General features: G+C 46.7%; 1 protein-coding gene across 1 annotated transcript in view; it reads left to right on the top strand.

Moving 5' to 3' along the window:
- Nucleotides 1-13,924, top strand: part of LOC126579731 (uncharacterized) — a 37,842-nt gene that overhangs the window by 15,366 nt on the left and 8,552 nt on the right. Inside the window, exons 3-6 of the mRNA XM_050243281.1 lie at nucleotides 5,877-6,649; nucleotides 8,646-8,702; nucleotides 8,775-8,824; nucleotides 13,806-13,916. Of these exons, the coding sequence (XP_050099238.1) occupies nucleotides 6,190-6,649; nucleotides 8,646-8,702; nucleotides 8,775-8,824; nucleotides 13,806-13,916 (678 nt within the window). The 5' untranslated portion in view covers nucleotides 5,877-6,189. The remainder of the gene's footprint in view (nucleotides 1-5,876; nucleotides 6,650-8,645; nucleotides 8,703-8,774; nucleotides 8,825-13,805; nucleotides 13,917-13,924) is intronic.

Genomic DNA, 13,924 nt, shown 5'->3' with positions numbered 1-13,924 from the left:
CAAAAAGCGGCATAATAATCAAGCCGGGAAGGAAGTGATCCATCTGATGCAACCAAGGGGTTTTGGGGGGGAGGGGGCGGGGGCGCTTAGTATTCAAATGCAATGCAGCAGACCGACGTCAACGGTCAACAATGCAGGGGGGACACGCCAGGACACTCCTGCAGGAACCAGCACCGGCAGCCGGGGCTAGTTGTTTAGTGTTTTAATAGAAAGAATTCTTTTTTTTTCCCCCTCCGGTTTTTTTTTGTTTTTTTTTTGTTATCTATCTTTCTATTTTATGCTCATCACGAGCATACCACGATTGTGTGGGTGTGTGCGGTGAAAGACTCGTGAGACACGTGCGCAGACACATCGCCGCCATCACCGAACCGAGCACCCAACGAAACATTAAAACATGGACCATCAAACAGAGTGTCTACTGAAACAGGGGTCCCGCCGGAAGGGGGGGGGGGGAGAGTGATAGGGGAAGATTCTAGCTGTTAACACCTCACACCTGGCACAAGGGCACCCCCCGCCGGGCGGGGGCCGGGTATCCTCTTTGAATGCGAGAGAGCATAAAAAAAGGGCAAAAAAGGGGCCCAGAGGTTAAGCCCGGGGGGGGGTAGCCGGAAGCACGTGAAGTGCTTTAATGAAATGTAAGAAGCTCGCACATCCTCCCACGTATGGGAGAGTAAGAGAGAGAGAAAGAAGGGGGGAGGGGGGAGGGGGATGCGAAGGGATGAGGGGTGGATTTGCATGTGAAGATGACCATTAAATATTAAAGTTTCGCCACTAAAAACGCAACCTCACCTACCCGGCCCTACACGGCCCGAAAAGAAAAAAAAAAACACCAACATCCTGGCGTTACCCTGGAATGTGAAGTGTTCCCGCACTGCACCCCGCATTCCACCAGTTCTTCTGTTTTCTTTTGCATCATCTTCTTTGCGTAATTTATTTTATTTGTTTCGGCACCCGTTCTTCTGGGCAGGTCAAGCACCTCCCCGCTTTCAACACCCCCCCCCCCCCCTCCCCCCCCCACCACACCGGTACCGGAGAGACGACGGTACGATGGGGATGAACGACAGACAGACAAAGCGACAGGCGCAGAATGACGTGCAAGAGAGTGACAGAAAAAGTAGAAAAAGTCCCAAAAATATTATGCAGATGCCGGCAGTTTAGACGCCGGTGCACGCACGCACGCACCCATCGTGAAGGACATTCGAGGACACTGACTGAGGGGGGCGACACGCAACCGAACGAACGGCGGTGCGTGCGCTCGCAAGTGAATGATTCATTTTTTTTTTTACTTCGTCAAAAACAAAACGGGACCCATTTGCCGTTTTCTCCTCCTAGCGCGCCAGCGAAAGTAAATGTGAACGAGGCGCAGTTCTCCAGGTCTTTTCACCGGGAAGTGCGCTTCGGGAATGGGGATGACTGCACTGCACAACGCCCTCTTCCCTGTCAACCCCACTTTTTCTCCTGCCTGCCTGCCAGGCGTGTATCTATCGTGTAACTAATATCGTGTAAGCCAGCAGCACGAAGAGTGGAAAGCATTAGCAGGAGGGAAATGGTGGATGAAGACGAAACCGGGCGCAGACTTAAAACACTTACGGAAGACGAATTTTCTTTGCAAGAAGTGCGCTCGCGTGCGCTCCGGCGAAACACCGCTCACCTGTTCTTCTGGCGCATGGTACCGCTCTCCGACACTTTCCAGAGTGTCCTTTTCCACCCTCACCAACCGCCACCCGGGGGTGGGATGGAATGGAATGAAATGGTCTGCGAATGGGAAAGGGAAGTTTCACTGAAGGTGAAAAGTAAGGAAGTTGCCCTTTCGGCTCTCGCCAAGAGATGTCTCTCTCTCTCTCTCTCTCTCTCTCTCTCTCTCTCTCTGTCATTGCTTTTGGGGCACTTCCTTCATACAGTGCACTGCGTCCCGGTGTGTCCGGTGAACTGAAATCGAGAACGGAACACTCGAGACTCGCTGTCAACCGGCCAGCGGCACTGGTGGCATTAGTTGTTCCTGTCTTTTTTTTTTCTTTTTTTTTTCTTCGTGCCTGCGAGTGCTGGCCTGGCACTCTGGCCCCCGGAAAATCCTATAATAATCATGAGATCAGCGCCATCGGTGAGAAGCGCCCCAAAAAAAAAAAAAAAAAAGGGGGGGATGGAATGGGACGAGAGGAATGTGGAATGTGTATTTATTGGAAAGGCTCCGCTTGTCAAGGAGTCGGACAGTAAGTAGCATCTCCCGGTTCTGTTTTTTTTTCTTCTATTTGCGCTGCTCTCTCTCTCTCTCTCTTTCTCTGCCGGTGTGAAACTAGTTTTGAAATAGTATCAATGGAGTGCAAGTGTCGAGGACGATCTTTCCCGTTCGTTGCCTGTCAAAAAGGGACGGACTGGAAGGCACTACCGGAATGGGTAGGGTAGGGTAGCTCGGAGCTCGGTGTCTAGCCTATTCAGCTGTCATCATCATCTGCCCGTTACACACGGCGGTTGTGCATTCGGTGCTACGGTGCGGATTTTTCCGGACTACCGAAAGATGTACGTCGCTCGCTCGGTTCGCTCGCTTGCTAAAATATTCACGACGCTTTCCGTACGATGCCACTTTTCGTGCGCGCTGCCAAACTGTCACCGGATCGAGCACGGAGCGACGCTGTTTCGTACCGGCTCCGACTCCGGCAAATTATTCGAAAATATTCGCCCCCCGAAAACGATCCTCCCCACCGGAAAGTTTGACGGAACGGAGAGTTATACAAAAAAAAATCCGCCCCTCACCCCCCAAGAAGAGGGGTACAAAGGGGATGGGGGTTTAAAGTTACCGTGGCCGCGGCGCGGCACAACAAAAACTATCCTTTCCGCCTTTCCGGGGCAGCACAGAAGTACAGCGGTTTTTTTTTCTTCCTTTTGTCACCCCCGCCCTCACCCCCTTCACTAGAGTGTCAAACATCCAACCACCATCTATGAATCTTTAGGGCTGGCCGGAGGGGCAGTTGTAGACAAACCCCGGGGGGGGGGGGGTTGTGGGGTGCAAGGTCAAGCGGCGCGGTCCGCACACGACCACGACAAGATGTTCTGCGGTGGTGGTGGTGGTGGTGGTGATGGCCCTCTCGAAAACTTCGCGTTAAACTATTAAATTTGGCTCTGCGACTGAGTGCCGTCGTGGTTGACCGTTACAACGTGCGACTAAGGGTTGGATAGGGGGTTGGTTAAGCGTTGGCGACCTGGACGGAGGGCGGATTTTCACTGAGATTGTTATTAAATTTTGTCATCCGGCGCTAGTCCGCTGGACACTGTGGGATGATCGATACGGTCGCTCCGTCCGGCAACCAACTGCGCGCGACCCGGCTTCAACCCTCAACCCCCCCCCCCTGGGCGTCCCCCTGGAAAATGCATCTGCAGCGGTAGAAGTAGTGGTAGCGGTGTTAAGGCAGGCAGTGCTAGGCTGTGGCTCCGGAGCTCGCAACAGCAGGCGTTTGCTAGCCAATAAGCACCCCATAATCGGTTTCCGGATTTCACCCTGCACAGGGGTGGGGGATGGACATTGCACGCGCGTCATGGCTACTACCCCATGACGCTCCTTTAAGCCACTCTTTCTCTCTCACGCGCTACGACATCTATATCCCGGAGCACGTCACAACCGCTGGTGGGGAAATTGAGGGAGGAAAAGGGGGGTAAAAAAACCAGCACAAAAAAAAAGAAGAAAGGAAAAGAAGGCCACCGAGGACAACATATTGCATATTACATTACAGTTTCGAAAAACTTCCTTCGCACCACACCACCCACCACCCCCCACCCGTGATGAAGCAGTTGGTGTGTGGCATGTCTCTACACTCCGCCCCCCGGGGGAGGGGCACCGGGAAGGGGCAAAGTTTTTCTCCGACCCTTCCCGGTCGGGACCCCTGGAGTAGGCCAATTTTGACCAAATGGCGAAGGCACTTGAGATGGAAAACTTTTTTGATAAATTCTCACCTCACGATCTCAACCACCGCTCCCACCCCACACATCAAACTCTGGAGGACTTTCTTCTTTTTTTTTTTTTGCTTTCTTTCTTTCTTTCTTCTCTCCGTTTCCGGTGCTTTGCGGCTGCCAAGAAGAAGAAGAAAAAAAACGGGGGAAAAGAAAGCAACACAAACGAGACAGAGGAAAAACTTCCCAAAACAAGGGGCGAGGCGGTATGGTGGTGTGTTCCACTGTTCTCGGCTTGGTCGTTATTTATTTATACATTTTCCTCAGCCTCTCTTTCTCTCCCTCTTCTTCTCTCTGTTTCGTTGCCGATAGGTTACTAGTTCGTGACCTGCCTCATGTGATTTTATTCGCTCTCTTTCCTTCTATCGCTGTCTCTCCGTGCTCCCTCTCTTCTCTTCTCGTTCTTTTTTCCGCTCTTTTTCGCACCACACCCGACTGTCCATCAGTCGGTGGATGCTGGCCAACAACATTCCTGTGCCGTGGGATGTTTATTTGATCATCCAGCGATAGAAAAAAAAATCCACCCCATCCCAAGCACGAAAGGGCAAGCAGAGGCTAAGCAAAGTGATGATGATGATGACGAGTGTTATAATACGAACCACAAAGGGGGGAGGAAAGGCGGGGGGACAGGGGATGATGGTTAACCCATACGGTCGTTCGTCTTCAGCGAATAAGAGAGAGAGAGAGAGAGAGCGACCAGACAGGCGAAAAGAATGGCGAGGAATGTCGGTTTGCAACATATGTTGCTAGTTCTTGTTGTTTCGGCCACGAGAGGGTTGCTGGGTGGGTGAACCCCGGGGGGGTGCAAAATCGTTTGCCTGTTGTTGTTGTTTTTTTTTTATTGTACATTTGATTTCTTTTTTCCCTGGCGCTCATCTCTCAAAACCACCGTGCACCGTGCGTTCATCAACACTTCCAACCTCGGAAATCGAAAGGCATACTACCACGATCAAAAATAAACCGGAATTTGGTCATAAAAAGAAAAGTACTTGTTTTTTCTTCAAAATTCAAATTGTCCCCTTCAAAGTAGTCCCCGTCGGATGCAATGCACTTGTGCCAGCGTTTGCTCCACTCCTGGAAACTTTTCTGGAGTCGATTTTTAGTATAATCATCAGTGCCTCCGGCGATTTTAGCTTTATTGCCTTCCACACTCTCAAAACGAGATCCTCGTAGTGGTTTTTTGAATAAATTCAATAGGAAAAAGTCACATAATACGAAATCAGGAGAATTGGCCGGTTGTTGAATGGTATTGGTGTTGTTTTTGATGAGAAACTCACGAATAATCAACGCATTATGAGATGGCGCATTATCGTCATGGAGAATCCACGAGTTGTTACACGACAAAGCAGTTTTTTTTGTTTGCGGATAAATCCAAATGATATGTTGGTGGTCTCAGCTATCTCCCTTATCGTCAATTTGCGCTTTTGGATCAACAATTTTCGGATTTCATCGATAATTTCGTCAGTTTTGGATGACAATGGCCTTCCAGGACGAGAATCGTCCTCAACAGCCTCACGACCACTTTTAAAGCGTTCATACCACTGGTGCACCTGTGTTTTCGATAGAGTATTGTCACCATAACACTTTTGTATCATTTTTAATGTGTCGGAACACTCAATTTAATTTTTAACGTTGTTCATGTTTTGAATCAATTTTAAAAATCGCCATGGCGTAAAAACTTAATGCAAACAATTCTCTGCTGTAAACGTAAATGAAGAGCTGGCAAGCTGAAACTTGGCATGTACATCACTAATAGAGCCGTCAACGTAATAAAAAAAAACAGAATTCAAAATTGATAAGCCCGCGCGAAATAAATTTAAACTTCCGGTTTATTTTTGATCATGGTAGTATCCACATACCTCGAGCACAAGAGCTCCGAGTAAGATTGTGACACAAGCCGTGTGACCTTTGCCGTGTAACCTTCCTCTTCGCAGGGGATCGGAGGCTCCGGTGGCGGTGGATCCGAACCGAACCGTGAAAGACATGCGTGCCAGTGGGCGGTGGACGTTACAGCACGCCAGAGCCATCGTGTGCCATCGATTTTCCGCCAAACAGCAACAGCACCAGTAACCAAGGGAGCACCAAGACAGACACTGTGGAGCAGTCCGCAGTCCGTTCACTTTTCGATTCCAAAAGGGGTAAACACACCGATCGTTTACGATGGGATACGATTGCCAGTCACCAGCGGCTGTGCTCCTGTGAGATTAGGCAGGTAAGACCGACGGACCGACGGCCCGGTATTACGGTATGCGACACAGCGGCAGTGATCACCACCGGCAGCCAGCATCACCACAGCAACAGCAACAGCAACACCAGCCACAGCTCCAGTACAAGTTGGTGCAGCTACACTTGGGAGGCAGCATGACGTCAGGGCACGAGAACGGTGGCAGCAGACAGCGAACGGTGGCCACGACGTACCAGCGACGGCCGACGGGATCCCACAGGCAACAACACAGGACGGCGGCAGCTACGGCGAGGCCCCGGCCCCTGAACCGTAGCTACCGATCACGGGACGCGGTGCCCCACAGTGCTCCTCAGTCGCCTCAGCCACCTCTTCCTCTTGGTCGTGTTCGGCGCAGTAGTCGGGCGACGCAAGCGTCCAGCAGTAATCGTAGTAGTTCGAACCGTACTTGTTTTCATCGTTACCAATACCTTCGACCTGTTGTAGCTATCCTGTATATAGTGCTAGCGGTGCTCCTGGCCAACGGTAAGACAAATAAGGCTCCTGCCCCCTCCCCCCCCCCCCCCCTTTGCACACTGTTGTGCTGCTGTGCCAAGACAGACTCCAACTCCCGAGTTACTGGCCGGGGTAGCTTCACATCAAGAGATCCATTCCAAGGGTCTTTCTTCCCTAAAACGACTGGTTTACAACCAAGTTGAAAAACTACTGGACGGATTGATTTGAAATTTTTAACGCACAATCTGTACACCTTTTGCCAGGTAGTACCGTCGAGATTTTATGAAAATTGTCGATACTTTTTTTATAATAATTATGTAAAGCTGGCTTTTTTTTTGGGAAAGTCGTAAAAAGCATCCCTTTTTCAACTTCAAAAATCTGTCAAAAATTGAAAAATAAGAAATATCAACAAAATCTCTCCGGGGCTACCTAGATAAACTTATATTCTTTCAAATGAGTATCGATTTGTACTTTTCTGATAACCCATCACGCAGCTACGATGGGCACCGTAAAACCGTATCTTTTCACCGACACACCTTCATAAATATGAGGCCATGGATGAAGTATCTAATAAATCTTCTCCAAAATAGCACTAAATATTCTTCAAAAGTAATACTTTAATATGCCATTCAATGAAAAAAATAAAATTGAACGGTTGTGTCACAAACAATCGTCAAACATGAGGCTTTTTTGGCCAGAAATTACCGATTACCCCCTCTTAAGGGGAGACTTCGGTATTTGATTTTTATTTGTGACACATGTTTTTAACATTTTTCCCTAAATGGTGTGCCTTTCAAGAGTATTGTGTAAAAGTTTTGGATCAATCGAAGAAAAACTGACAAAGATACGGAGTTTTGAAAATCCGCGTTTCATACAAGGCTCCATGCAGGACGCTACTTTGAAGAGCGTTTCCCAAAACAAAACGTTTTCAAAGTCGGTGCCCATCTACTGACTAAAACAACTGGGCCGATCGATTTGAATTTTTTTACACATACTTTGTACACTTTTTGCCAGGTAGCCCCGTCGAGATATCTTGAAAATTGTTGATACTTTGTTTTAAACAAATCTGTAAAGTTCGTTTTTTATGGCAGAATCGCAAAAAGCATCACTTTTTCGCCTTCAAAAATCTGCCAAAAATCGAAAAATTAGAATATCAACAAAAACACAAACTCCAGGGCTGCCTAGATAAACTTATAACCTTTCTAACGAATATCGATTTGTATTTTTCTGGTGACCCGTCACGCAGCTACGATGGGCACCAGAAAAAGTATCTTTTCGAAGACAAGACTGCCTAAATTTGATGGCATGGATTCATTTTTCAATGACTGTTGCTCAAAACAATACCAAATATTCTTCAAAAGTTGTAGATTATTATGTCATTTACTTGAAAAAATACAGTTGAATCGTTGCGTCACAAAAAATCTTTATAAACGGGCCTTTTTTGACCCGAAATTACCGAAGTCCCCCCCCCCCCCCCCCTTAAGCAATTTCCGGGCAACGACCCGCTTACAAATAAATCCTGAAACTCTGGAAAAGCAACAGTGTTTCTACTAGTATGCTTGCCAAGTGGACGAAACCGTTTGCATTTGTTTGATTAGTTGCGGAAATGGCAACCAAGCATCTCCGGTTTAAAACCTCATTTGGCAGACTCGCAGTTTGTTACCCAAAGGTACAAGATTGAAAAAACCGAAGACTTGGTAAAGTTTCGGTCGAGTATTTCCGTTTGGTCAAAGCCACCAATGAGAGCTAAGGGTTTTTTTCTTGTGCTGTTAGTGATTTTCATTGTAGTATTAAAAATTTAAACTTAAAAAAACAGATTATTCATAAATTCCAAACAAGACTGCTGAGTTTTTTTTGAAACAGTTGTAAACCAGTCGTTTTTGATAGACACTCTTTGACTCTTGGAATAGGGGCCAATAATATGATGAATCATCTTCTATATCCTTCTGAATCATCTTCTATACCTTTCCTCTCTGCTGCTGCTGCTGCTGCTGCTACACTCGCTTCCCACTCCGACCGCATTCAGTGTCAGCATTCGAACCAGACTTTGTCTATCCACTCGAGAACGTCACGGTGGCGAAAGGTAGGACCCCTCTTACCCGCTTCTTCTTCTTCTTCTTCTTCTTCTTAATTGTACTATTACTCTTCCGTGCAGGGCGCGATGCCACCTTCACCTGCGTCGTGAACAATCTCGGTGGTTATCGGGTGAGTGGGGAAGCGACTCCGGCTCGGGTACGTATCCGTTCTGCGATGAAATATAGAAATCGTCTCCTTGTGAACCGCACACTGCCTCTCTGCCACCCGATCCTACCTTCCATTTGCACGAGCACAACCAGCGAGACCAAAGTCACGAGCTACGAGCTTGGCTTGCGTGGCGCTGGTTGAGCTTATGAGCTCCTACGTTAAACCACCCCCTTCCATCACCCTCTTTGACCCTTTGGCACCCTCACCCCCCCCCCCCCCCCCCGAATTCTAGCCATCGCGGCATCACCTTCACATTGCACCTTAAGGCACCACCTGCAGCACCAGCACCATGCCCATGTTCGCACTTTACCTGAGCACATCCCCCCCGCCCTAGATCTTCACAGCGCACCAGCACCAGCACCCAGCACCCAGCACCCAGCACCCAGCACCAAGCACTACTGCTCCCAGTAATGATGATGCGCTCCGGGGAAAAGAAAAAAAAAACTGCACCGTAGAATGTACCCTTCCCTTCAGCACCAAAATGCACCCGTTCTAAACTGTTTTACTGCACCGTAATCAACCGTATCTAACACACGCTATACACACGCAGCTATCATATTTACCCCCTAGAGAGTTAGAGCTCCAGGGCACCCCCTCTGCCTCGATAGTACTTCCTCACTCACGCTCAAGCCCATTCCAAGAAGAAAAACCAACCCCACCACCCCCCGGGGGGGCTTTTTGATCGAATACGCATTTGAAGAAAGATCGGTGGACACTTGCTCTTCGTTCCTGGATTAACAGTCACCCGCCCCCCCCCCCCCCACGTCCCCCCTGCGCCTTCTTCCATCTCTAGTCTCATAACAACAAAAAAAAATGGTCCCAAGGATGCTGATGCTATATTTCATTGCCCGAGAGCTCCTCGTACAACTCCACAGTACCACAGTACAGTACAAGCGTTGCAAGCATGCTGCATGCTTTCTACCTCACCTCACCACCAGCATGCGATTGGTTTTGTGTGTGTTTTTTTTTTGTTTTGATTTTTGTTTCGTTTCGTGTTGTTTTCGAAGCATTATCATAAGCATTGCGCGATCGCACAGATCAGAGCACGCGGCGATCGAATGGCACGATCGCACCACCACCTCGACCTCTGCATGCAACCCATCCAGCCATCAACCCCTAGCCCGCTCTCTTTCTCTCGTAGCACCCTTAGTCTCAAAGGCTTGGTAGTTTGCATTGCACCTAGTATACTGCACCTCCTTATCGCTCATTTAGCGCTCTCTTTCAGCGAATGTGCCACTATCAGATAGCTCCATCGCTCCGTGGAAAAGGTCAGTTACCGGTTTACCGGGGTTACCGTGCGTCCACACTGTCTAGAATCTATCCCTAGAATCTAACGGGTTGTCTTTTCTATTTCATACGTCCACACTGTTTACACCGTGTCCAATATATTCTTATATAAATTCAATCAATTATATTCCCCTTAACGGGTGAACCATTTTCCATCATCAGAGTGTTTTTTTTTAAGAGAAACTTAAACAAATCAATTAAAAAAAAAGTTTCGGAATTATCCCCCACGCAGCCCACGGGAGACTTTCATAGACATTTCCATCCCATTTTTTGGGATCGTTGCTTCAAATTGAATAAAATCAGACAATTTGTTTAATAATTGTCTAAACAAACGATAAAGTCCAGTGGGTTAAGAACCTGGTGAACTGGGAAGGCCATTCATTCTTCTCTACAAATATGGTTGAATTATCCTTGCACCAGTTTTGAACCACAATTGCTCCTCCAAGAGCGCTCAAACATGCTGGAACACATAGTTTTCGTTCCCGTATCTAACAAGATATCTTTTACAATACGTTGGATAAATTTTTCCGCCTTTTTCCGATAAAAAAAATAGGGGTAATTTGCCGTGTGGGCTAATACCCCTCCCAAAACGATCACACTAGTCGCATTTTGAAAACCTGGGGATGTTTTTTTTTGTTTTGGTTATCTGTTACATCTTTAATATTTCTGGACCACAATCTATCGTTTTGGACATCACGACTTTGCTCGAGAACAAATAGCTTTTCATCAGAGAACACAAGTCGCGCCCGAGCGTGCCGCGATACAAGAAGAGTTGCTGTTTCATTTTTGTTGTTGTTGGTTAGCTTCCGGAATTCCGTGAACTTTCAATTTTTCATAAGCATTACATTGTAGCTATTTAAAAAAGTTATACGTAGTTCATATGAAAAACTTTCCAATCTGTAACCATTTTTCGTAACGAACGTTAAGGATAACGTCGCATACGGTCCCGAACGGTCTTGATCACTTTTTCAGTACTAGCCGACCGCTTTCGCTCTGATATTTTTTTTACAATTTAAAGAGGAAGCCTTAAGCTATCTTTTTATTGTTCGACATACGAACTCGTGCTTGATTCCAAGATGCTTCAAGATTTTTAAAACAGGGCTTAGACGCTCCAACAACATCATTTTTGTAACACAGACACGTAATTGTTTCATGGTTATTAAAATTAGACCCCCACCATAAAAGAGACCAACTCAACTGTTGCAATGATAAGTAAACAATTCAATTTGAGAAAACAATATTGATACCTGAGCTAGGCGCAGTGACCATACCAAAATCGTCCAGCAAAAAAATGTATGAGATAAGGCAGGAATACACGAAGCGTAAACTCTCGTATAAACTCAGAATGTAATGCCAAAAAGTTTACGCTTCGTGTGGCAGGCATAATCGCATAAAAGTTTATACCGAAACGTCAACTGCAATTACATTCAGGCACCTGCAATTACATGATGCAATTACATTCAATTACATGTGTTTTGAGCAACAAAAACATAAAAAGACGAGATAAGTTGATTTCTGAACATCTTCTTTTATATTTTAAGATGTTTTTACTGTATATTAGCGATTGTAGAACATTCAATTCATCATAGCGCAACGCTTCATGTTGGTGCTGTGTTTACGCTTGCTTTTACGCTCGGTTTTACGCTCCGCGGGCCTATAATATTTTTGACATAAGCATAATCTTTTTGGCATTACACTCTGAGTTTATACTAGAGTTTACGCTTCATGTATCCCCGGCTATAAATTGGACACTGTTTAGAATCAAGGTCTAGAAAAAGGGTGAAGCCAGATTCATCTCTCGCTTCGCGCAGATCAACAGACCAGCTTGACAGAACCGCGGTCTGAAACCGATTAGAACCGCTCGATGAATGTGACAGATATTTCCGTCTAGAAAAAGTTCTAGAGTTACATACCGGGTGGCAACGTCGAAGTGTCACAGAATCAAGTATACATTTTATTGCGCGCTGCTGTGTGTTTTAATAACATGTTACAACACTAAACTTACTATTTAATTAGTTCAATTTAAATCTGTCGCCTTTGCTTTTTTGATTACGGCCCGAAATCGCTTTCGGAAACCTTGACACGCTGCACGCGCGACATCGTTCGCCATTTCATACCATATCTTCACCAAATGATTTTTTAAAGACTCCAAACTCATATGGTTTATATTGCCTAGCCTTCCTAGCATGCCTAGCCCTATATGCTGAAGTCCACTGGCTTCAAATCTGGACACGCTGCGGGCCACTCCGATGAGCTTATAAATCATGGCCAATTTTGCGCACATCGTGTCTGCACAATCAATTTTCTTTATTGTGCTGGTGCCCTATTGAAAAAACCATTTCCTCCGTATAGTATCTTCGCACAAGGAATCAAATTCAACCTTGAAAACGATCACCAAATATTTTGTTTTGTTAATTTTTACGCCGTAATCGACGAATCACGGGGGTCGTTTCCCCTTTTGGATGCTAATTGCTCGCCAGACCGTCACAGCTGAGGCATTTTGGTACCTCTCGACGGTTTTTTTTTTATTGGCCTGGTATATCACGAAGACTTATGCCATAGACATGAGATCATTTTGCTTATTCAAAGTTGCCTCCAAAGTGAACAGTTTTTCGTCTGAAAAAATTATGCCGTGTGCAGCGTGCATCTTCAGGAGCAACCGCGATCTGGCAACCCTATCGGCCACATTATTGCGGGACAACCCGTGATTCCACTGCTTCTTCGAAGGACTATAGTCGAAGGTCCTTTTTAATTATTTTTGCTAGCAGGTTGCATTATTTTATTACAGCTGGAGTGCTTACAGTCCGTGTTTCGCTAGGTTTTACGCTTCAGGGACAACCGCACCACTATCGTTTGAATCGTTTGATGGTCCTGTGCACGAAAATTCCGGACAAATTCCGATGCGATAACTTGATCCTTATCTGATGGTTGGTTGGGTTTTGAAGATGTAACATCTTCATTTGGTCTCTAATTGAATCCATTTGAATTTTCTAGAAAACCAAAACTCAAATTCAGTAGTAAACAGATCACTCGTTCAAAGAGAAAACACAGTTCTGATCTAAAGCTGTCATAGTTAGTACAGGGTGCACTGGAGTAAGTGTATCACTTGAACGTTGCCACCCTGTACATTTTCCCCCGATTCTAGCAAGTGTGGCCGCAAGGTTACACGGACTGACTAACGGGTGCGAACGCAAATTGGTGCCCGCTCTGGTCGCAGATTTTGGCGCATTCGCTGAATTCGCGTTCGCCTTCATTTCCAACCACTTACTCTCTAATCTGTATGTGTGCTTTTGTGTATGTGTGAGTGTGTTTTGGAATGAGAGAGAGAGAGAGAGAGAGAGAGAGAGAAAGAGTGTATGTGCGTTGAACGCGCGCACCAATTCGAGTGTGAGGCCCTTATTGAGACCTCCGGCGCTCAGGATGTGCGTGTTCGGTTGAACGAAAAAATATTGAGTATGTGTATGTGTGTGTCTGTCTGTCTGTCTGTCTGTCTGTAGGGCTGCTTGCATATGCGTGTGTTTGGCGCACTTTCATGTTTAGCCGTTTCCGTAGCCGGAACTCCGTTGTTGTTACTCCGTTGTTATTGCACACTGAACTGACTCTGGCTTTTGTTGCTTGCTTGCTGCCACCACCAACCGGCACGCCGTTGAACTAGGTCGCCTGGATCAAGGCGGACGCGAAGGCAATACTGGCGATCCACGAGCACGTCATCACCAACAATGGGCGGCTATCGGTGACGCACAACGACTACAACACCTGGACGCTGGTCATACG

The sequence above is a fragment of the Anopheles aquasalis genome, chromosome Y (genome assembly GCF_943734665.1).
Source record: "Anopheles aquasalis chromosome Y, idAnoAquaMG_Q_19, whole genome shotgun sequence".
Taxonomy (NCBI): Eukaryota; Metazoa; Arthropoda; class Insecta; order Diptera; family Culicidae; genus Anopheles; species Anopheles aquasalis.
This window is presented reverse-complemented; position numbering and strand designations above follow the sequence as displayed.